Consider the following 26,455-nt stretch of genomic DNA (forward strand, 5'->3'; position numbering starts at 1 on the left):
CATCTACATGCTGCTTACAAGAAACTCACCTCAAACCCAAAGACATGCACAGACTAAAAGTCAAGGGATGGAAAAACATATTTCAGGCAAACAACAGAGAGAAGAAAGCAGGGGTTGCAGTACTAATATCAGACAAAATAGACTTCAAAACAAAGAAAGTAACAAGACATAAAGAAGGACATTACATAATGATAAAGGGCTCAGTCCAACAAGAGGATATAATGATTCTAAATATAAATGCACTCAACGCAGGAGCACCAGCATATGTGAAACAAATACTAACAGAACTAAAGGGGGAAATAGAATGCAATGCATTCATTTTAGGAGACTGCAACATGCCAATCATCCCAAAGGATAGATCCACTGGGCAGAAAATAAGTAAGGACATGGAGGTACTGAACAACACAGTAGAATAGATGGACCTAATAGACATCTATAGAACTCTACATCCAAAAGAAACAGGATACACATTCTTCTCAAGTGCATATGGAACATTCTCCAGAATAGACCACATACTAACTCACAAAAAGAGCCTCAGTAAATTCCAAAAGATTGAAATTCTACCAATCAACTTTTCAGACCACAAAGGTATAAAACTAGAAATAAATTCTACAAAGAAAACCAAAAGGTTCACAAACACATGGAGGCTTAACAACATGCACCTAAATAATCAATAGATCAATGAACAAATTAAAATAGAGATCAAGGAATATATGGAAACAAATGACAACAACAACACAAAGCCCCAACTTCTGTGGAACGCAGCGAAAGCAGTCTTAAGAGGAAAGTATATAGCGATCCAGGCACACTTAAAGAAGGAAGAACAATCCCAAATGAATAGTCTAACATCACAATTATCGAAACTGGAAAAAGAAGAACAAATGAGGCATAAAGTCAGCAGAAGGAGGGACATAATAAAGATCAGAGAAGAAATAAACAAAATTGAGAAGAATAAAACAACAGCAAAAATCAATGAAACCAAGAGCTGGTTCTTTGAGAAAATAAACAAAATTGATAAGCGTCTAGCCAAACTTATTAAGAGATAAAGAGAATCAAAACAAATCAACAGAATCAGAAATGAGAATGGAAAAATCACGACAGACTCCATAGAAATACAAAGAATTATGAAAGACTACTATGAAAACCTATATGCTAACAAGCTGGAAAACCTAGAAGAAATGGACAACTTCCTAGAAAAATACAACCTTCCAAGACTGACCAAGGAAGAAACACAAAAGTTAAACAAACCAATTACGAGCAAAGAAATTGAAAAGGTAATCAAAAAACTACCCAAGAACAAAACCCCCGTGCCAGACAGATATACCTTGGAATTTTATCAGACATACAGAGAAGACATAATACCTATTCTCCTTAAAGTTTTCCAAAAAATGGAAGAGAAGGGAGTACTCGCAAACTCATTATATGAAGCCAACATCACCCTAATACCAAAACCAGACAAAGACCCCACCAAAAAAGAAAATTACAGACCAATATCCCTGATGAATGTAGATGCAAAAATACTCAATAAAATATTAGCAAACTGAATTCAAAAGTATATCAAAAGGGTCATACACCATGACCAAGTGGGATTCATCCCAGGGATGCAAGGATGGTACAACATTCGAAAATCCATCAACATCATACACCACATCAACAAAAAGAAGGACAAAAACCACATGATCATCTCCATAGATGCTGAAAAAGCATTTGACAAAATTCAACATCCATCCATGATAAAAACTCTCAGCAAAATGGGTATAGAGGGCAAGTACCTCAACATAATAAAGGCCATATATGATAAACCGACAGCCAACATTATACTGAACAGCGAGAAGCTGAAAGCTTTTCCTCTGAGATCGGGAACAAGACAGGGATGCCCACACTCCCCACTGTTATTTAACATAGTACTGCAGGTATTAGCCACGGCCATTAGACAAAACAGAGAAATACAGGGAGTCCAGATTGGAAAAGAAGAAGTTAAACTGTCACTATTTGCAGATGACATGATACTGTACATAAAAACCCTAAAGACTCTACTCCAAAACTACTAGAACTGATATCGGAATACAGCAAAGTTGCAGGATACAAAATTAACACACAGAAATCTGTGGCTTTCCTTTACACTAACAATGAGCCAATAGAAAGAGAAATCAGGAAAACAATTCCATTCACAATTGCATCAAAAAGAATAAAATACCTAGGAATAAACCTAACCAAAGAAGTGAAAGACCTATACCCTGAAAACTATAAGACACTCTTAAGAGAAGTTAAAGAGGGCACTAACAAATGGAAACTCATCCCATGCTCTTGGCTAGGCAGAATTAATATCGTCAAAATGGCCATGCTGCCCAAAGCAATATACAGATTCGATGCAATCCCTATCAAATTACCAACAGCTTTCTTCAATGAACTGGAACAAATAGTTCAAAAACTCATATGGTAACACCAAAGACCCCAAATAGCCAAAGCAATCCTGAGAAGGAAGAATAAAGTGCAGGGGGATCTCACTCCCCAACTTCAAGCTCTACTACAAAGCCATAGTAATCAAGACAATTTGGTACTGGCACAAGAACAGAGCCACAAGAACAAATTAGAGACTCCAGATATTAACCCAAACATATATGGTCAATTAATATTTGATAAAGGAGCCATGGACATACAATGGGGAAATGACAGTCTCTTCAATAGATGGTGCTGGCAAAACTGGACAGCTACATGTAAGAGAATGAAACTGGACCACTGTCTAACCCCATACATAAAAGTAAATTTGAAATTGATCAAAGACCTGAATGTAACTCATAAAACCATAAAACTCTTAGAAAAAAGCATAAGCAAAAATCTCTAAGATATAAACATGGGTGACCTATTCTTGAACATATCTCCCTGGGCAAGGAAAACAAAAGCAAAAATGAATAAGTGGGACTGTATTAAGCTGAAAAGCTTCTATACAGCAAAAGACACCATCAATAGAACAAAAAGGAACCCTACAGTATGGGAGAATATATTTGAAAATGACAGATCCAATAAAGGCTTGACGTCCAGAGTATATAAAGAGCTCACATGCCTCAACAAACAAAAAACAAATTATTCAATTAAAAAATGGGCAGAGGAACTGAACAGACCGTGCTCCAAAAAAGAAATTCAGATGGCCAACAGACACATGAAAAGATGCTCCACATTGCTAATTATCAGAGAAAAGCAAATTAAAACCACAATGAGATATCACCTTACACCAGTAAGGATGGCTACCATCCCAAAGACAAACAGCAACAAATGTTGGCGAGGTTGTGGAGAAAGGGGATCCCTCCTACACTGCTGGTGGGAATGTAAATTAGTTCAACCATTGTGGAAAGCAGTATGGGGTTCCTCAAAATGCTCAAAATAGACTTACCATTTGACCCTGGAATTCCACTTGTAGGAATTTACCCTATGAATGCAGCACTCCAGTTTGAAAAAGACAGTTGCACCCCTATGTTTATCGCTGCTCTATTTACAATAGCCAAGAATCGGAAGCAACCTAAGTGTCCATCAGTAGATGAATGGATAAAGAAGATTTGGTACATATACACAATGGAACATTATTCAGCCATAAGAAGAAAACAAATCCTACAATTTGCAACAACATGGATGGAGCTAGAGGGTATTATGGTCAGTGAAATAAGCCAAGCAGAGAAAGAGAAATACAAAATGATTTCACTCATCTGTGGAGTATAAGAACAAAGGAAAAACTGAAGGAACAAAACAGCAGCACAATCACAGAACCCAAGAATGGACTAATAGGTACCAAAGGGAAAGGGACTGGGGAGGATGGGTGGGTAGGGAGGGATAAGGTGGGGGAAGAAGAAAGGGGGTATTATGATTAGCATGCATAATGTGGGGGGTGGGAGAAAGGGGAGGGCTGTACAACACAGAGAAGACAAGTAGTGATTCTACAACATTTTGCTGTGCTGATGGACAATGACTGTAATGGGGTTTGTGGGGGGGACTTGGTATAGGGGAGAGCCTAGTAAATATAATATTCTTCATGTAATTGTAGATTGATGATAACAAAAAAAAAAAAAGAGAAAGAAATGGGGGATTACTCCCTGACAGGATAAAACTAACTGCAAATCAATGATTAATGCATGCTTTACATATCCTTAATTTTCATCTTTTAAAGGGTGTCAGATGATCAGCTATGGAAGTACATTTTTTTGATAATATTCCTTTCTCTTAAAAAAAAAAAAAGCAGTTCCTGTGTGGTGATCTCCAATAAGTTCTTCACAATGGTTTAAAGGGCATATCAAAGTGTGGGCAAAGGCTTTGTTTGTGTTTATACAGAGTATCAAAGCCTAATTTGGCTACACAGAAAACAAGTTAAGATATGATATGAAGAAGAACTTCCAACATCAACATCCTCTGGAAGAGTCATTCCAGAAGATGAACATTGAAAAACTTCAACAAAGATCCTGGCACTGCTGCAGTTGTAGCTGCAGTCATCTTACCAGTTCCTGGACTTGCCATTGGAATGAAGAAGGAGATATCTAAGCTGGCCTGTGCATACAGTAAAACAACAAATTTGACTGGATCTATACTGTCGGAACTCAACCAAGAAGTAGGAGAAGTGTAAGTTGCAGTGCTCCAAAATTGTGCGACTATAGACTATCTACTGTTTAAAGAACATATGGGATGTGAACAGTTCCCAGGAATGTGTTGTTTTAATTTGTCTGATTTTTCTCAAACTATTCAAATTCAGTTAGACAATATCCATCATATCATTGATAAGTTTTCACAAATGCTTAGGGTATCTAACTGGTTTTCTTGGTTTCACTGGAGATGGCTGGTAATTGTAGGTCTGCTTTTGTTATGTAGCTGTATTCCTATTATGTTAATGTATGTGCACAATTTAATTAGTAGTTTAAAACCTATACATGCTTATGTTACCATACAAGAAGATATGTCAAAGAAATAATCAATCTTCCCATGTTTTCTTCTGTCTGCTACTTCTATAGCTTTTCTTCTTCCTTCCTAATTACAACCCTTTAGTAGAATTCGTGCCTCATATCGAAAATTACCGAGTATCATAATTCTTCCAAGTGGTAAAGATACCTCAAGACAAATGCTGGGCATAGGAGCCACAGGGCATAAATCTGCAAAGAAGTAAAAAGCTAACCTTTTCAAACAATATTGCTTCTCTCTCACTTACCAACTTTACATTTCCCTGTATGGCCCTGGAAGATGACTGGTTAGCCAGAGACAGGTAAGATTCCTCAAGGGAGGAATAACCTAAGATAGGCACAGTCACAAGGGGGCCATCAGGAGAGAAATTGGGGACCAACAGAGGGGAGGCATAGAACCTCACCCCCCTGTTTTGAGAGAAATCTTCTGCATTCATGGATGTTTTGTTGCCCTTGTCTTGCTTGTATTAATACTTAGTCTATAGGCACAGACCTGATCATCTACATGTGCCCTCTTACAGCACTAAATTATGTTTTCTACCTTTATCTTGCATCTACCTACCACTTCAGCATTTTATTAAAAAGTAATAGTAATAATAATAAGGGAGAAATGTGGGATTCACATATAAATCAAATATAAAAATCAAACGAATAATCATAAAAAAAATGCATTGACCTTTCTTTTCTTTTTTTATGAAGACAATTTTTTTAGGGGAATTTCAGGCTCAGCAAAATTGAGAGGGGTACTATTTAAGTCCTGCCTGGATACACGCACAGTTCTCCCATTATCAATATCCCTCACCTGTGCAGGACATTTGTTACAACTGATGAATCTGCACTGACACTTTATAATCACCCCAAATCCATAGTTTAATTCAGGGCTTACTTTTGTACATTCTGTGGCTTTGGGCAGTTGTGTAATGACATATACCTATCATTACAGTGTCATACACAATATTTTCACTGCCCTAAAAATTCTCTATGCTCTGTTCCTCCCTCACCCCCAACTATTAGCAACCACTGTTCTTTTTAAAGTCTAGATAGTATTAATTGCCATTTCCAGAATGGCATGTAGTTGGATAATACATTGTATAGCCTTTTCAGGTACGCTTTGTTCACTTAGTAATATCTATTTAAGGTTCTACCATGTCTTTTCATGACTTGAAAACTCATTATTTTTTAGTGTTAAATAATATTCCATTGCCCAGTATTCCATATGAGTAAAGGTGCTGTAAACACCCATGTGCAGGTTTCCTGTGGACATAACTTTAATTCTTTTGGGTGAATCTCAAGGAGCGTGATTGCTGGACCATATTGTAAAAGAATGTTTGGTTTTGTGAGAAACTTCCAAACTGTCTTCCAAAATGTCTCTGCATTTGGCGTTCCCATAGGCAACGAATGAGAGTTCTGATGGTTCACATCCTCATCGGCATTCGGTGGTGTCAGAGTTCTGGCCATGGCTATTCTAGTAGGTGTGTGATAGGATCTCCTCATTGTTTTCATTTGTGTTGACTTGATGACATGATATGGAGCACATTTTTGTATGCTTATTTGCCATCTGTGTCTCTTTGGTGAGGTGTTTGTTCTGGTCTGTGGCCAATTTTTTAGTCAGATGGTTCTTTTTCCTTGTTTTAAGAGTTTTTTGTATATTCTAGATAACAGTCCTTTATCAGATGTGTTTTTTATATATGTTCTTTCCCAATCTGTGGCTTGTTTTCTCATTCTCCTGACATTGTCCTTTGCAGAGAAGAAAATTTAAATTTTAATAAAGTCCAATTATTTATCAGTTGTTTCTTTGATGGATCTTTGGTGCTGTATCAAAAAGTTATTGCCATACCTAAGGTTTTCTCCTGTGTTATTTTCTGGGAGTTTTATATTTTTGCATTTTACATTTAGAACTGTGATCCATTTATAGAACATTTTTGTGAAGGATGTGAAGTCTGTGTCTAGATTCTTCTTAAATATTTTTTTTGCATGTAAATGTCCAGTTGTTACAGCATCATTTGTTGAAAATACTGTTTTCTTCATTGTATTGTCCATTCCTTTGTCAAAATCAATTAACTCTATCTACTTGGGTAGCATTTACTTTTAAAAGAAAAGTGATAAGTGAATTTGAATAGCTAGGTGAAAATAAATGGTGAATTCCAAACAGGAGAAATGGACTGTGGAAAGGCATTAGAATGGGTAAGGAGGAAAGCATTCTTGAATTATTAAACTGAAATATTAAAGAAACTGAAATAATTGTGGCTTGAACTACCTCTGTTTTGAGCTCCATTTCATAAATGGTATGTACGTCCATTGTTTCAAATATTCAGGTCAAAAGCTTTGAAATCATATTGAGTCATCTCTGTTCCTCACACTGCTTATCTCCTGTCAGTTAATCCTGTCATGTCTGCCTTCAAAGTGTATCCAGAACAGCTCATCCTCACCTTCATTGCCACCACCCTGACCGGGACCATCATCACTTCTTGTTTGGATCTTTGCTGCTTCTTGCCCACCTCACCACTTTCATCTTTTCTAACTACAACAGCTACAGTGATCAGGCTTAGTCAGATTTTGTCATTCTTCTGCTTAAAATATCCCAATTTTTTCCAAAAGTACTCAAAACTTAAGCCAAAGACTTAAAGTGACCTCTCCAACTTTGTCTATTTATTATTCAGGTTCCTGGACATACCCTAGTCTCTGGCATTTCTTGGACCTGGAGGCATGTTCTGGCCTCAAGTCTTTTATCGTTGCTATGCCCTCTGTGTTGAGTATATTCTTTAACTATGTGGCCACATGCTTTGCTTCCTCACCTGCCTCCTTCAGACATTTACCTAATTGTCAGCTTTTCTATGAAGGCTCTGGTGATCACCTTCTACAATTTCCACCCTTTTCTGTAATACTATTTCTTCATGTTTCATTTTTCTTCTTAGATCTATTATCATTAAGTGGATTATATGTTTTATTTATTTTGCTTTTTTTGCACTCGATCTTCTAATGTCCCTATCTGCTCATTTCCTTATTTAAATTTCATGAACACAAAATTTTTTTCTGTTTTTTCCCCCATTTTTTACTGTTGTGTTCTTAAACACTATACCATACCTGTGCCAGACATCTAACTTGCACTCAGTAAATGTTTGTCAAACGAACGAGGAATGAATAAATGAATGAATGTATGAATGAGTATATGGTGATTCTTACACTGTGATGATCATCTGCTTGCTTACAAATTTCCTACACTCGATTCCAAGCTCCTAAATGGTGGGCACTATAGATTTAGTATTTAGTGTGTATTGAGGACTGTGAAGGGTCTGAAATTTTACCTTACATGTAAGCTAACTAGTCAGCCTCTGTAATTGCATGGATGCCAGCAGAAGAGCTAAAACTCCTGGCTGGACACAAGGGCTTTATTACCAGTGGGGTAATAAATAGGATACGTGTCATGTTCTCTGGTCTTTCTTTCCCCGTGTCCCTGGGTCAACACAGAGGCACCCAGGTAGGTATAGGTAAGAAGTTTGCATCGCAGCCAAGAAAGCCTGAGCTTATGGAACCCAAGCCTTTTAAAGTGACTTGAGACAAACTTGTCTGACCTTTGCTTAGGAGGGAAACATTATCTTTATTATATTATATAGGATAATGACTTGCCGTCTGATGCAGATGGAGCTACTCTTTTTCATGAATGTTCGCTATTTAAACATCTTTGCAAGGATGGTCTGGAACAAAGAGACAGTTAATGGCTCAGCTTATAAAACATGCAGAAAGACACAGGAGATATCCATGGAGAAATGTATCTCAATGTTTTCATTGGTTGTATTACAGGAAACCCTTAAAACCATATGTAGGATATTGTAATTAATCATTTGTATTTCAAATACAATAATTTTAAATGCCAAATATTATTTAGTAATTTGTGCATTGGTATTCCTTTAAATGATTTCATTTCATATATCTGTTTATCTGTGTAGACAGCTTTTTTATTTCATGGTAATTTTTAGTATTCCTTTACTATTGTATCTTATCTTTAAATAATGAATATTAATTATTGATAAAGTCTAGAGTTCAATTACTTCAACCTTTTCCTAACTCCAAACATATAACCACTTGAATGCATGGAAATGCCTGAAACTCAAAGGAATAGTTGGTAGAGTACATATTCTAAAATAGGATATATAGTATTAATGCATTTGAAGTTTATAATAATCTCTGCCTAATCAGATAAGGTGCAGCCTCAATGAACTTAAGCTAGCCTATTAGAATACTGAATTAAATTTTGTCCTTCATGCAACTTTCAGGAGGTCATGAAATTTAGAGGGAAAAAGCTTAAACAAGAAGAGTCAATTTAGTGAACTTATTATATAGTTTAAAATCTACTTCCAGAGCATGTCCTGTGATTATACATGTTTGTATTCTATATGATCTTGCATTAAAATAAATAGCACTATGTCTGGCATAAAACTAGTTTTATTAAAATTGTTAGCTACTATTATTATTACTTTGCTAACTACTAGAAGCAGTATAATTTTTTAAAAGCGAAAACTTTGACAAAATATCTGGGTTGGAATTGTGTCAGTGATAATAAGCACTGAAATTACATGTTACTCCTCTTTCAGTTTTATATTTCTCAACTCTAAAATAGGGATAATAATTTTCTGTATTTAATGAGGATTAAATAATATGACATATGTATTGAATGGATGTCTTCCACCCTGCATTTATGTCTTTGCTGGTTCAGATCTCTGCAAACCACAGTGGAAGCCCTCAGGTGGACTGTGGGTTTCTACCTTCTTAATTTACCACTTGCATGTTGAGCCATTTCTCTGTTTTCCCCTAAATCTGGGCATCTTTTGCCTATGTGGCTAAAACCACAGGAAGTGTGACTACACGATGTGTCACGACATAATTTGTCCTGTAGTACTTTTTTCTTTATAACACATTAATTAATGATTAAAACTTTTTTTTTCTCAGAGCAGTTTAAGGCTCACAGAAAAATTGAGGAAATGATATGGATTTCTATCATATACACTGCATCCCTCACACATCTATAGCCTCCCCATTATCAATGTGCCCCACCAGAGTGAGACATTTGTTAAAATTGATGAACCTACATGGACACATCATTATCACTCAAAGTCCATAATTTACAGTAATTTTCATGTTTGGTGTTGTACATTCTATGGTTTTGGAAATATATATCATGAGCCCTATCAGTATGGTGTCACCTAGGTGCTAATATTTTTATTTCCATAATAATCCTCTGTGCTCTACCTTTTCATCCCTTCCTCCACCCCCAACTGCTGACAACTGTTGATCTTTTTGTTGTCTTCATAGTTTTGCCTTTCCCGGAATGCCATATAGTTGGAATCATATAGTATGCAGCCTTTTCAGATTGGCTTCCTTCACTAATTAGTATGTATATAAGGTTCCTCCATGCCTTTTCATGGCTTGATAGCCCACTTCTTTTTAACAGTGAATAATATTCCACTGTCTGGATATACCACAGTTCATTTATCCATTCAGCTTCTGAAGGATATCTTTGTTGCTTCCTAGTTTTGGTAGTCATGAATAAACATCATGACATAGTGTGCAGGTTTTGTGTGGGCATGTTTTCACATTCTTTGAGTAAATTACATGGAGCATCCTCCTATAAATTTGTTAAGTCTTTGTGTGGACCAAATTACCAGCACAGAGCCCAGATATCCCCTTTGTACACTTTGTGTTTATTCCTTACACATGAACCTCTGTAGGAATCATCCCAAACCATCAAAGAAGTTGTCAGATGATGAATCTGAAATGAGACATAGTGGTTCTGTACTGGGTCTTCCCTCACAAATTTCCATGGCTTCTGCATACCTTGAACTTCTTTTGCATCAGTGAAAAGCTCTAAATATGACAGTCATAGCTTTGGGTATGGACCTATTTGTTAGTCCACCAAATATTCCTTAGCTCCGTGTTCTCAGGAGCAGCTACTGTATATACTTACATGACTAGTAGAGGCCACAAAGCTAATTTCATGCAAAATTATTAAAAGCTTCTGTGTAGAGTCAGTAGTTTTTCTACCATAACATTGAATAGACAAACATAATTTTTAGAAATTCTGTGTCACCAGGCATCCTGTTACAAATGTAACAGCACCTAGCACAGAGCTTGGTATGCAGTAAACTCTGAGTAAGTGGGAACTGCAGTTGTCATTGCAAATTATGTTGATTCTGATGATGATAATTGAGAAAGTTGATAATGATGCTCCAGAAACAGTGAAAAATCCTTGATCTTCAATTTATTAAAACAGACCCAGGATATTTCTAAGTCAGAAAAAGATATGCATACTTTTCAAAAGCTATTCTAATGAGGTATATATTTGATTAATGGCTAGCCAGATTAATTGCATCTGCTTATTACATCTCTGATCAGTTGAGGTGAGTTTTCAAGTGTGTATAGAAATCTATATAGGAACGAAGTATACTAGAAAGGAGTATTTGAATTTTAACAGTATAATCATCTGTTAAAAATTACTATAGTTGAAAGGACTTCTCTAAGAAAACTACAAAATAGCTGTAATAGTTTCTTAAATTTTACTACTATTTGAATATTCATTTATTTCCATAGCAGTGTCTCTCTGGATAGCAGATGATAAGGTTTCCTTTCCACATAGTTAAGCAGGATAGATAGTAGCAATAACTTGCTCTCTTTCTATGTAGCCAAGAATGGCTGGATCCTGTTCTTTGGATTATCTGAAATAGGAATCAAAGCATTGCTTTCCCTGGGATTGAAATGACATCCTCACACTTTGAAACCCCTGGAATCTATGTATATTTATGGATAGTTGCATGGTATATATTTATAAATAGAGATGGTCCTTAAAAGAATAAAGACTTAAATATTCTTAGCATTTGTCCCTAACTTGTCATTATTATTTTTCACTCTTGATTAGTATTTAGTTTTGTTTTACCATAGATTTGTGAACTTTATTTGATAAATCTCTTTTCTAAATACAGCAATACTTTCTTCACTTTGCTCTTTTGTAATATGCTGAAATATAGTTCTCTCTTATTAAAATTGATGCAGTGTTTTAAAAGTATTTAAATTCATTCATATATTCTCATTGACTTTTGGTAAAATGTGGAAGTATTCTGCTGGCTGTATTTTGGGCCAGGAAACTTGATAGAGTGCAAATATTTTTGAAATCACATATTTTATTGAAACTTTAAAGGAAAATTTCATAATATCATTACTCCTCACATTCCTCCTGGGGTAGAAATAGCATTTTAAAAACTGAATATGATTTATCGTTAGGTTAAAATGCCCTTACAATTTGAAATTTTGTAATCTTATTGAGTGATTTACCTTATACTCTTATCCCCTAAGCTTATGCTTCCTTCCTAAGTTCTTTTGTAAGGGAATACCTATGCAGTTCATTACTATATTCTTAGATGAAAATAACCATTGGTCAAGGATCCCAGTGTAATACTCACAGGTGGGAGTAAACCTCATTTTGCACTGGGGAAGAGTCACCACCTGAACATCCACACTAAGCAAATCCAAATTATGCCTTTTTGGTTTATCCCTTTTCCAATCTAATGACAATTAACAGTTACTGGCAACAGCTGCAGAAAGAATAGTAGACTAAGGGTCAGAAGATTTGGATTTCTAGCCATCCCTACAACTTCTTACTATTTGATTTTGAACTTCCTTCTTCTAAAACATCAACATTAATAATACCTTCTCTATGTTGCTCTTTTGAAACTTAAATGTTTATAAAGCATTCAGTGCAGGTTTTATTATATCAGGCATTCCCTAAATATTAGCTGTAATTTGATACTATTATAATAATTTCCCATTCTTTCCCTTTCTCTTCTTTTTCTTTTGTTCTCTTCCTCCTCCCTTTTCCAAAGACTGTCTTTGTGGAAGTTAACTATTTCTCTGCATATTTACCTGAAAGGAAGGTCAGATTATTCTGCCCTGCAAAAATTAGGTGATGCATACAATGCTTTGGGAAATATTAAGCTCTATAAAAATCAGAGGTGAGTGTTATATTAAATATAATGGATCTGTATTTTCCAAATATTGTTTTAGAAGTAGCTACTCTTTATGTTTTAGTGTAAAATACTCTATAGGAACAGTTAAACCTTCCAGTGATGTAATAGTATCAGAGAAACTAACATATCAGAATAAATGAGGCAGACCTTGACCAATTAAATAAACAATGTAGCTGAATAATGCTGTTTCTTAGATGGTATATGTAGAGAAAATTGAATTTTTAAATTGATAATTTCAAGTATAAAAGCATAATTTTGTTTTTTTGTTTTTGGATCAGATATCATTTTTCCCACCTCAAATGCTTCCTTTTATATACTTAGAGAAGCATAACAAGGTTTTAGTTATTTGAGATCTACCCTTCTTGAAGTATGTGACCACTTTGGAGAGTTAACCTAAGAACCACATTTTTGTTCTGCAGTTTCTAAATGTGACTTCGAAGAGAATAGCTGTGGTTGGTTTGAAGCAATCAGTGGTGACCATTTTGACTGGGTATGGAGCTCTAGAAGCAACCTTTCCGCTGATTTTGAGCAACAGGCCCCACCTCAGGATCATACACACAACACAGCTCAAGGTACGAAACAAGCAGAGGCTCTCCGTAACTACTTCCTCTTGCCTTTGGTCAGGTCTGAGAGGGACCTGAATGTTGTTAGCTGTATTTATGTTGTCAACATGGAACGACTCCCTTACAGATGGTGGGGATGGAGTATAGGTACATTTTTGACTGAATTAACTGAAATTACCCATTGTTTTGACATCATTTGGACCTAAATATAGGTAGTAGTTTAATATTTATAAATCATTTTATTTTTACTAATAAATATTGTTATACTATTTATTTTTACTATTAAATAGTATTTTTAACAGTTAAATATTTATGATATTTGTATTTATCAATTAAACTGGACTAACAATTACTTTTATGAATTTTTCATTGCAGTATAGTCTTAGTTTTAGTTGGACATGGTACTTAGTGAAGAGTTAAGAGAGAGATGCCTCACTTTAGAATCTAGCAGGTTAACTTATGATTTGTTTTTGTGTCCTCATAGGGCATTTTATGTTCATTCTGAAGAAAACCAGAAGCTTGTCACAAGTTGCTAAACTCCAGAGCCCAACGTTTAGCCAGACAGGAACTGGATGCATACTTTCCTTTTGGTAACTATTAAAAAACAATGGTAAACTAATGGTCAGCTTGTAGCCTGGTGGTGGCAGATATAAATACTCTTGCATTTATTAAACATTATAATTTAACTAATTTTGCTTTAAAAATAGTTACTGAGTTGGATTCACACAATTAACATTTTACTTAGCAGCACATTGTCAGTATTTGTTGTTTTCTTCCTTTAGATGAAAGGGATTCTTTCCCTCCAACAATGGATTATAATTTAATTAACACTGTTTGCCCTGTTCTGGCATGAATTCCTTGAGAAAGGCTCTCAGGACCCTGGGAGAGTGTGCACCTCAGCAGATAAGCTCTTGCAAGTGGGCAGCCATGGTTACTGCAAGAAATAAAAGTGTCCATTGTGATAACTAAGTTTTAATTGTTGACTGGGTGAAAGATGCTGAAAGTTGAATATTTCAGTCTGTCCCATAAATCATTTCCATTTCTTGTGTGTGTGCTCTTTTTCAGGTTTTACAACTATGGCCGGTCAGTGGGAGCAGCTGAACTACAGCTGCACATGGAGCTATCCAATGATTCCACAGTTCTCTGGAGAGTATTATATAACCAGGGGGACCAGTGGTCACAGGCAGCTGTTCAGCTTGGACGCCTTACTCAGCCTTTCCATTTATCGCTACATAAAGTCAGTCTTGGCATTTATGAAGGCATCTCAGCGATCGATGACATCAGATTTGAAAACTGTACTCTTCCCCTCCCTGCAGAGAGCTGCGAAGGGCCTGATCATTTCTGGTGTCGTCACACCAAGGCTTGCATAGAAACGCGTCTGTTATGTGATCTGGTGGATGACTGTGGTGATCAGACTGATGAGCTTGACTGTGGTAAGTTTTTTTTTTTTGGACCCTCTTACTCATTTTGATAGTGGTGATCTTGATTAGCTTACTGCTTTCTAGCCAGTCAAGCCATAGACATTGAGAATTGTCCCAAAGTTGATGAACATTATGTATTACTCACACCATCAGTATTTATTATGTAGATTCATGGACAGAAACTCTGGACACACTGATGAGCACAGCTGCACAGAGCCCCTGACCTCATGGAACCTCCAGTCTCATTGAACAGGACATAGCTATTATTTAAATATTTAAGGCATAAGTATAAAGTAGCAGCTTTGACAGGAGTTACACATAGGGGCACTGAGACTTTGAATATAATGGCACTGGACATTCTGGAGGTGGTGACTTAGCTGAGGTCTGAAAAGTAGAGCACACAGAGCAATGATGTGTGACTGCAGAGGAGATGGAACACAGCCAGTGTGGCGGGAGCAAGGGGGTGAAGGGGGACTGGGGTGCACCATGAGGATGGAGATGCAGGGGAAACAGAGCTGCTGATCTTTGTAGTCTATACTGAGGAAGTTCTTTATTTGAAGGTTTTTAATAAGGAAGGTAATGTAATAGGATTGGCATACTGCAGAATGTCACTGCGGATATAGTGCAGTGAATGGGTTAGAGGAGAGTGGGTGTGGGAGGCCCACTGGAAGGCCACCGCAGGAGCGCATGGGGTAGGGGCTGGCAGTCTGGGTCATGGGGAGAGGGGGGAAGGGGCAGGGAGCAGAGTTGGGGAAGTATTGTGGAGGACATTTGATATTCTGCCCATAGGGAGCAGAGAGTGAAGTGTCAAAGATAAGTCCTGAGTTTGTGGTTTAAATTACCAAAATGTTTATGGTATCTGATAATTGTGTAGTCTTGAAGTAATAAAGTAGCTCCAGATAGAGTCTAATGAAGTTTTTCCTGAAAAAAGTAGCTAGGAAGCTAATAGTTGTTGTTTTTTTTCATTACAAAAATCAGAAAAGTTTACATCTTTTCTTATCTAGAACTAGCAACAATTCCTAAAATTCAAGCTGTGTGACAGCAACACTGGAGGGCTAATTATTAACCAAAGTAAAACCATAAAATGCTTGGTGCATCACAGGAAACATTACATTAAGAAATTTCCATAAAATCATTGTACAGAGTCTTGCATATGCGTGATCTTTGACATAGGTATATTGAGGTCAGAATTACCATGCATCTCACACAACCAGTACCTTGAGAAGAAGTAAATTAAATTGATCATTTCAGCAACAACTATTGTAAGAAATGTTACTTGTCCTAAAGGTAACTTATTTTCACATATTTAGAGAGCCTTTTCATCTTTTTCAAGCTCTCCAAATCCCAATCCTTAAAAAATGCTGATCTGTTGCTAAAAATAAGCAGATTATCCCTCCAATTTCTTGGTATTAATTTAGTAGAATGGGATTATGGCAATACAATCAGAGTATCAAAAAGCTACCTGTGACTAAATAGTCATGAAAGGACATAATAGTAGCATTAGGCTGTTTCTCTCACAGCTTTCTATCTACACATACTCCTTTATTACATAGGACGCCGCTTTATTAGACATCCAGAAAGCTACATCGTATTTTCTGAAGGGTGTTTAGAGGTGTGGTCTTTTATTTAAGGGTGGGGTTACATGTATTCCCTCTTGAAGTAAAGATTGAGCATGCAGTCAGTTGAAAGACAGGCAGTGTAAAATTCTGTTGGCTTTAGTGTCAGCTTTATGTCAAAAAACTCAGCAACTTGACATCCTCCTCCTGCTCCACAACCAGAGACTGACACCTGGGGAGTGCATCGTGGGTCCCCAGTTCCTGTCACCGCTGGGCTTGTTAGTCACAAGTGAGGAAATATCAAATGGAAGCTCGTCTCCCATTTGACATTTACTCACTTGGTTCTGTTCATTAGGTCCCAGCTCCTGTTCTGTGGCTTTCAGAGACAGATGATTTGTTCTTGCCTGGCTGCACTTATGCACACACACTTTCATTTATTGTTTCAGGGTATTTGTTCACCTCTGGCACCAAGTGCATTTACTAAGATGAATAGGTAAAGGACAGCTGACATTTATGTGTTGAAAATATTAACTTATGTAAAAGCTAGAGTGTGGGACTACTCATTAATTCTAAAACTTGTCCCTTCTGCCCAAAAAATGTCAAATGTACATTCTTTCCCATTTATTCCACACAAATACTTGGTGTCAACAGAATCCTCACATCTTGAAAAATAGATCCATTCTTATATTAACCTAGAGGGTTAGGCAGAGTATCCAGTTGATAAGGGACTAGTTAGTTCTTTATAAGTGCTCTGAATTCTTCTAGTGACTGAAGGGATTTGGAAGTTTAAAAGCTCCAGCTCAAAGGAGCTACAGTCAAGTCAGAAGAAAAGACTCTCCTGAGTTGATACAGCTAAGAGTTAACAAGGCACATGACATAGCATTAGGCATATACAGAGATGCAGAAAGGATTGGGTGTTTAGGGTGTGTTGGTAAGAGCTACCTGATGAGAGAAGAATAAGTGGGGATGAACAAGAAATTCTTATAATTTGGGAAAGGTGATGCTTTAAAGATAGAGGAGTTTGGATTTGAGTTTACACTAAGTGAGTATATGTTAAAGAATCTTGAATAGAGGAGGCAAATGACAGACTGCCCTTGAAAGGTGGTCATTCTGGCCCTGGTGTGAAGGACATGTAGAACTGGGTAGGTTGGAATCAGAGAATAGTTTTCCAGAGTGAGATCTGGAAAACACACATCAGAGCACTTTGGGTGCTTGGTAAAAATAAGGATTCCTGGGCTTCACCCTGTATCTGACAAACTGGTATTTGTGCTGGGCTTTACCAAGGAGGAAGCAATTTTACCATGCACCCAGGTGATTCTGGGAGACTGAAACCTATTACTATATGATAGTTCTCAGCTCTGCCTATTAGAATCACCAAAGGAGCTGATAAAGAATATGAATGTTTAGTTACTGCATCTGGACTGATTAAATCAGAATCTTTGGATTTGAGTTGTGGGTTTTTGTGTTTTGCTTTGTTTTGCTTTTTAACGTTCACTGGTGATTGGAATACTCAGGTAATGTTAAAATCTACAGAGCCATAAATTTGTGGCAATAAGCCAGCTTTGCAGTCATGATCATTTGCCTAGACTTACAGTAAAAGAAATGGAGAAGGGACAGGCATAAAAGGCATTTGGAAAATAATGTCCAAAGCCATTACACCTTTGGTCCATAAAATGCTGTAACTTGATGTATTATCTCAGATTTATTCACTTAAAAAAATAATGTGACTTTTTAAAAAATTAAAATGGTTTACTTTGGCAGGAGCAAAGTATTAACTAGTATTCTTAATTGTAGTTACTCTGACCTTATTTGTCGTTTGCTGTTATTTAATGCCAATTTCAGTGCCTGAACTACAGTGTGACTTTGAAAATGGAATTTGTAATTGGGAACAAGACACAGACGATGACTTTGATTGGACCTGGAACCAGGGTCCAACTTCAACACTAAATACAGGACCGATGAAGGATAGCACTTTGGGCACTGCCAAAGGACACTATCTCTACATAGAGTCTTCAGAGCCACAGGTTTTCCAAAACAGAGCTGCTTTACTCAGCCCAGTCCTTAATGCTAGTGGCGCAGAGGGCTGCACCTTCCGTTTACATTACCACATGTTTGGAAAGCACATTTATAGGTTGGCCATCTACCAGCGATACTGGAGTAACACAAGAGGACAGCTGCTGTGGCAGATATTTGGGAATCAAGGCAACAGATGGATAAGGAAACACCTCACCGTTTCCAGCAGGCAGCCTTTTCAGGTATGAATAAGGGCTTTTATAACATGCATTTGAAATGCACCAGAATGTCTAAGGAATATGAAAGATTACCATATTCTTGAATTAAAAGCAATTGGAATTTGATCCAAGTTACTCTGACACACATTTATCATTTAATTAAGGATGTCCCAAAGCTCGTTAAGTTGCTTTCCTCCTTGACTAACCCCAATGATGAGTGATTAAAATCTCTAGATAGGCACGTGGTACGGAAATTGCTTGCAGATCTCTCTGATTTTAAGTAATTTTTCAACTGAAATAAAAAACCTGGAGGAAAAAATATATTTTTGCACAAGTCTGGTATCCAGCAAAAAGTTCAGACTCTTATATCTGTTGTTGTGAATATTTCATTTGACTTTTTTACATTTTATAGGAAAGCAACAAATACCCAGGAACTCTACATGGTTTGTTAGAAAATCTCACAGCTGCTTTGGGGTGGAGTCAGGCTAGGTCTTCTTCCTCCTGGTAGAATATTCGTTACTCTAAATCTCATCTACCTTCTTCTGAAAGACATATTTGCAATAGCAAGTTCAAATGCTTATTTGGCTTTTATGTTTTTTTAAATACTTTTGCATATATTAACTATTTGATTCTTTTAGCAATTCCTTGAAGTTGGTAAGCCAGAGATCCTTGTTGCCAGTTTTATAGATACAAAGAAAAAAATCTCAGAGGGGTTGTCATTTACCCTGGCCAAATAGATGCTAAACAGCAGAAGAGGGACCTGGACTGGAACTCACAGTTTCTAATTAATCAATGTTCCTTCCTTTTCAGTACATCATACAGCCTGTAATGTGTAGGGATGGTTGAGTGTTTGTTCCTTCTGCTATTGGTCAAATAGATCTATATTAATACTTATAATACTAACATACTAGAAGAAACATCTAACCTATGCTGACTGAACTTTTTTTTGCATGTACTAATTGTCTCTCAGTTACCCAAATTTAAAACACTGTCTCTAAATGTCGTGGGTTAATAGTTTTGTAGCCAAGGATTTAGCTTCAGGCCACCTTTTCAGAGCTTCTTTGTACATTGTGCATGACTCATTAGAGGACAGATTGGGGTTGGTGATTTGTCCAGATAGATCTAAACTGAAATTATGAGAACTAATCGATCATACCACTCTACAGGTGGTATCTTACTGCCCAACCACAGTGGTAAGATACATGTAATCATATGAGATGAAGCTGAAAAGAGGTACTTTGACTTTTATTTAATAATGGTTCATCTACTTCAAATTAATTCTTAATGTTTAATCAGATCAACTGTAATTTGGATAAAATGAGTATTTAGTAGATAAACTCTCCTTATGATATTTACTCAAGAATTGGTTTCCAGGAGAAAATCAACTTGGTAGGGGAGCTTCTTCACAGTCAGATGATCCTGGAACTAAGCAAGGAATCCTTTGGTTATGAATCTAAACCATGAAAATTGAAATTTCAAACCCATCCTGATTACACATGGAGTGCTCTCTGTGATTTCATCTGAGGCTTTACTTGTAGACTTTAAAATCTTTTAATGAAATTCAGACATGAAAAGATGAAATCAGAGATTCCGCATGCTGTGTAGATCAGTCATTCAAGATAGTAAAAATTGGGTCCAGTTTAAGTAACGAAATACTTTTCTTATTAAAAAATGGATATACGGCACTCTCTTGTCCCTTCCTGGTGTGATCCAGGAGCTCTGTCCTTTCACTTTATCTCTAAATAAAAGCCTGTACCTTGTTCTCCTGAAAAAAAAAAGTGGATGTACGTAGCTTCTGTTCTGCTGAGCAAGAGCAGTAACAGCCAACACTTTAATTTAATGTGGTATTGTAGGTGAAATTATGTAACATCATGCCCAGCAAATAACAAGTACTCTTTAAATGTTGTTTAAAATAAAAATGCAAAGATTTGTCAAGATTATTCATTTAAAATGAAATATGTAGGATAGAACTAGATGGTGCATGCAGGAATAGGAACTATTTGGCTTATTAATGTCATTGAGAATCAGCAACTGCAGCCCTTATGTGTGGAATAGTCAGTAAAGGCCAAGATCAAGTGATATTTATCGCTTTAAGAATGGTTGATATGTGCAAATCAATTAATGTAAGACACTACATTATCAAAATGAAGACCAGAAATCATACAATCATCTCAATACTGCCCTGTAAACCCTTTGACAAAATTCAATAACCTTTCATGATAAAAATCTCAACAAAAGAGGTGGAGGAGGAATGTGCATCAACATTATAAATGCCACATTGGGCCAGCCCACAGTAACATCTACTCAATGGTAATAAGCTGAAAGCCTTTCTTCTTCTTAGATCAGGAACAGAACAATGAGGGGCCCACTCTCACCAATTCTTTTAAAGATTCTACTAGCAGTCTTAGAACAGTTAGGCAAGAAAAATGAAAGGTATCCACATTGAAAAGGAAGTAGTAAAACTGTTGGCAGATGATGTGATCTTATATATAGAAAACTTTAAATATTCCACCAAACACTTTTAGAAATAATAAATGAACTGAGTATAGTTGTATGATATAAAATCATCATACAAAAATAAGTTGTATGTCCAAGAGGATATAACCATTATAAATATCTATGCACCCAGTATAAGAGCACCTAAATATGTGAAACAAATACTAACAGGATTAAAGGGGGAAATAGAATGCAGTGCACACATTTTGGGAGACTTCAACACATTGCTCACTCCAAAGAGCAGATCAACCAGACAAAAAATAATTAAGGACACAGAGGCACTGAACAACACATTAGAACAGATGGACCTAACAGACATCCACAGAACACTCCACCCAAAAGCTTCAGGATATACATTCTTCTCAAGTGTATGTGGAACAATTTCCAGAATTGATCACATGCTAGGCCATAAAAAGAGCCTCAGTAAATTAAAAAAGGTAGAGATTGTACCAATCAGCTTCTCAGACCACAAGGTATTAAACTAGAAATAAATTATGCAAAATTGCAAAGAAAACAAAAAATTTCACAAACACATGGAGGCTTAACAATGTCCTCCTAAATAATCAATGGCTCAATGACTAAATAAAAACAGAGATCAATCAATATATGGAAACAAATAAAAACAACAACTCAAAACCCCAAAAACATGTGGGATACAGCAAAGGCAGTTCAAAGAGGAAAGTATATTGCAATACATGCTTACCTCAAGAAAGAACAATCTCAAATGAACAGTCTAAGCTCACAATTAATAAAACTAGAAAAAGAAGAATAAATGAGATCTAAAATAAGTAGAAGGAGGGACGTAATAAAGATCAGAGCAGAAACAAGTAAAATTGAGAAGAATAAAACAATACAAAGAAAGAATGAAACTAGGAGCTGGTTCTTCAAGAAAACAACCAAAATAAATAAGCCCGAAGCAGAAAAGAGAGTGTACACACATAAACAGAATCATAAATGAGAAAAGTGAGTGTAGACACTGCAGAAATACAAATAATTATTAGAGAATAATATGAAAAATTATATGCCAACAAATTGGATAACCTAGAAGAAATGGACAACTTTATAGAAAAATACAACCTTCCAAGAATGACCCAGTCAAAACAGAACATCTGAACAGACCAATTACCAGCAATGAAATTCAATTGGTAATCAAATAACTACCTAATAACAAAACACCTGTACCAGATGAATTCACCACTGAATTTTATCAAACATTTAGAGAAGACCTAATACCCATTCAGACAGCAGTAGAGGGAATATCTCCAAACTCATTTTATGAGGCCAGCATCACTCTAATACCAAAACTAGGCAAAGACACCACAAAAAAAGGAAATTGAAGACCAATATCCCTGATGAGCAAAGATGCAAAGATAACAACAAAATATTAGCAAATAGAATTCAAAAATACATCAAATAGATCATTCATCATAACAAGTGGTATTTATTCCATGGATGCAAGGATGAAACAATATCTGAAATCCAGTTATATCATACTCCACATCAACAAAGAGAAAGACAAAAATCACATGATCATTTCCATAGATGTTGACAAAGCATTCGACAAAATTCAACATACATTCATGATAAAAACCCTCAACAAAACAGTCATAGAGGGCAAGTACCTCAACATAATAAAGGCCATATATGACAAACTCACAGCCAACATTATACTTAACAGCAAAAAGCTGAAAGCTTTTCCTCTAAGTTGGGGAATAAGACAAGGATGTCCACTCTCACCACTTTTATTCAACATAGTACTGGAGGTCCTAGCCACAGTAATCAGACAACAGAAAGAAATAAAAGGCATCCAGATTGGGAAGGAAGAAGGTAAACTATCTGTGTGCATATGACATGATATTGTACATAAAAAACCCTAAAGAATCCATTCCAAAACTTCTAGAATTAGTAACTGAATTCAGCGAAGCTGCAGGATATAAAATCAATATACAGACATCTGTTGCATTCCTATATACTAATGATAAACTAGCAGGAAGAGAAATAAGAAAAACAATTCTATTCAAAAATACATCAAAAAAGAATAAAATACCTAAAAATAAACCTAACCAAGAGGTGAAAGACCTATACACTGAAAACTACAAGACACTCATGAGAGAAATTAAAGAAGATATTAATAAATAATAAATGGAAATACATCCTGAGCTCAAGGATAAGAAGAACTAATATTGTCAAAATGGCCATCCTGCCTAAAGCAATCTACAGATTCAATGCAATCTCTATCAAAATATCAACAGTATTCTTCAATGAATTAGAACAAATAGTTCTAAAATTCATATGAAACTACAGAAGACCCTGAAAAGCCAAAGCAATCCTGACAAGGAAGAATAAAGCTGAGGGTTTACACTCCCAAATGTCAAGGTCTACTACAAAGCCACGGTCATCAGAACAGTTTGTTACAGGCAGAAGAATAGACTCATCTATAGAAGAAGAATTGATCCATAGATCAATGGAAAAGAATGGAGAACCCAGATATAAACCCCCATAAATAAACAGCCAATTAGTATGTGATAAAGGAGCCATGGATATACAAAGGGGAAATGACAGCCTCTTCAACAACTGGTGTTGGCAAAACTGGACAGCTACATGTAAAAGAAGGAAACTGGATTATTTTCTAACTCCATACACAAAAGTTAACTCGAAATGGATCAAAGACCTGAATGTAAGTCATAAAACCATAAAACTCTTAGAAGTAAACATAGGCAAAAATCTCTTGAATATAAACATGAGTGCCTTTTTCCTGAACACATCTCCTCAGGCAAGGGAAACAAAAGCAAAAATGAACAAATGGGACTACATCAAAAAAAGTTACTGTACAGCAAAACAAAACAAAAATCAGAGCAAAAAGGCATCCTACAGTATGGGAGAATATATTCATAAATGACTTATCCAATAAGGGGTTAATACCCAAAATATATAAAGAGCTCACATGCCTCAACACCTGAGAAGCAAAATACCTGATTAAAAAATGGGTGGAAGATATGAACAGACACTTCTCCAAAGAAGAAATTCGGATGGCTAACAGGCACATAAAAAGATGTTCCACATTGCCAATTATGAAGGAAATGCAAATTAGAACCACAATGAGATATTAGCTCACCCCATTTAGGATGGCAAACATCCAAAAGATAAGGAAAAGCAAATGCTGGTGTGGATGCTGAGAAAGGTGAACTCTCCGACACTGCTGGTGGGAATATAAATTAGTTCAACCATTGTGGAAAGCAATATGGAGGTTACTCAAAAAACTAAACATAGAAATACTGCTTGAATCAGTAATTCTACTCCCAGGAATTTACCCAAAGAAAACAAGATCCAGATTCAGAAAGACATATGCACCCCTATGTTTATCACAGCACTATGCACAATAGCCAAGATATGGAAGCAATCTAAGTGTCCATCAGTAGATGAATGGATAAAGAAGAGGTGGTACATATACACAGTGGAATACTATTCAGCCATAAGAAGAAAACAAATCCGAGGGGCAGAGCCAAGATGGCGGTGTGAGAAGGACAGTGGGAATCTCCTCCCAAAACCATATATATTTTTGAAAATACAACAAATACAACTATCCCTAAAAGAGAGACCAGAAGACACAGGACAACAGGCAGACTACATCCACACCTGGGAGAACCCAGCACCTGGTGAAAGGGGTAAGATACAAGCCACAGCCCGGAGGGACCTGAGGCCCCTCACCCCAGCTACCGGCGGGAGGAGAGGAGTCAGAGCGGGGAGGGAGAGGGAGGCCAGGACTGCTAATCACCCGGCCCTAGCAATCCACACCAGAGCACAGACACACAGTGCATGTGTGGGGTGCTGAAAACTAGGGAAGCAGGACAGTAAGACCTGTGAGTGGGTCCCACAGCCGGTGCCCCTGGGACAAAGAAAACCAAGTGCTTTTTGAAAGTCTTAAAGGGACAGGGACCCCACAGCTGGACGGAAGCACCCTGGGTCAGTCCAGCAGCTGGAAATTCCAGGGAACTCCAGGTGCACTAACCCCCTGGGCAACAGCTCTGAGACCCCTCATGGAGGTAAACAGCCAAACAGCCCCCTGTCCATTACCCCTCCAGGGCCCTGCCATAGCAGAGCAGCAGCCTGAGGCTGGCCACACCCACAGCAAGGGAGCTTCCTCCATACTGGCCGGGCAAGATACAGAGACCCAGTCTACATGCAATTGCCCAACACAAGTCATTAGGGGTCACAGTTGTCCCAGTAAAGAAAGGCCAGGAGCAAGTGGAAAAGATCTTGGCTCTCCCAGCTGACAGACAAGTCAATAGCATACCACTGTATCTATCAACATGAAAAGGCAAAAAAATTTGATCCAGACAAGACTAACCCAGACATCTTCGACATCTTCTACATCTTCCCCTGAGAAGGAACCTGGGGAGATAGATTTAACCAATCTTCCTGAAAAAGAATTCAAAACAAAAGTCATAACCATGCTGATGGACTTGCACAGAAATATGCAAGAACTAAGGAGGGAGAATACAGAAATAAAATAAGCTCTGGAAGGACTTCAAAACAGAACGAACGAGATGCAAGAGACCATTAATGGACTAGAAAACAAAGAACAGGAACTCAGAGAAGCTGATGCAGAGAGAGATAAAAGGATCTCCAAGAATGAAAGAATATTAAGAGAACAGTATGACCAATTGAAATGGAACAATATCTGCATTATAGGGGTACCAGAAGAAGAAGGGAGAGATAAAGGGATAGAAAGTATCTTTGAAGAAATAATTGCTGAAAACTTCCCCAAACTAAGGAAGGAAATGGCCTCTCAGACCACAGAGGTACACAGAACTCCCATGACAAGGGATCCAAGGAGGGCAACACCAAGACACATAATTAAAATGTCAAAGATCAAAGACAAGGACAGAGTATTAAAGGCAGCCAGAGAGAAAAAAAAGGGCACCTACAAAGGAAAACCCATCAGGCTATCATCAGACTTCTCAACAGAAACCTTACAGGCCAGAAGAGAATGGCATGATATACTTAATGCAATGAAAAAGAAGGGCTTCGAACCAAGGATACTGTATCCAGCACAATTAACATTTAAATATGAAGGAGGGATTAAACAATTCCCAGACAAGCAAAAGTTGAGGGAAGTTGCCTCCCACAAACCACCTCTACAGGGCATCTTACAGGGACTGCTCTAGATGGGAGCACTCCTAAAAAGAGCACAGAACAAAACACCCAACATATGAAGAATGGAGGAGGAGGAATA

General features: G+C 36.9%; 1 protein-coding gene across 1 annotated transcript in view; it reads left to right on the forward strand.

Annotated features, from left to right (window-relative positions):
* MALRD1 (MAM and LDL receptor class A domain containing 1) overlaps window positions 1-26,455 on the forward strand; it is a 694,454-nt gene that overhangs the window by 112,743 nt on the left and 555,256 nt on the right. The window contains exons 15-18 of the mRNA XM_057498267.1: window positions 13,372-13,524; window positions 14,000-14,105; window positions 14,581-14,948; window positions 18,335-18,747. Coding sequence (XP_057354250.1) covers window positions 13,372-13,524; window positions 14,000-14,105; window positions 14,581-14,948; window positions 18,335-18,747 — 1,040 coding nt within the window. The remainder of the gene's footprint in view (window positions 1-13,371; window positions 13,525-13,999; window positions 14,106-14,580; window positions 14,949-18,334; window positions 18,748-26,455) is intronic.

Source organism: Manis pentadactyla, chromosome 3, assembly GCF_030020395.1.
Source record: "Manis pentadactyla isolate mManPen7 chromosome 3, mManPen7.hap1, whole genome shotgun sequence".
NCBI classification, from domain to species: domain Eukaryota; kingdom Metazoa; phylum Chordata; class Mammalia; order Pholidota; family Manidae; genus Manis; species Manis pentadactyla.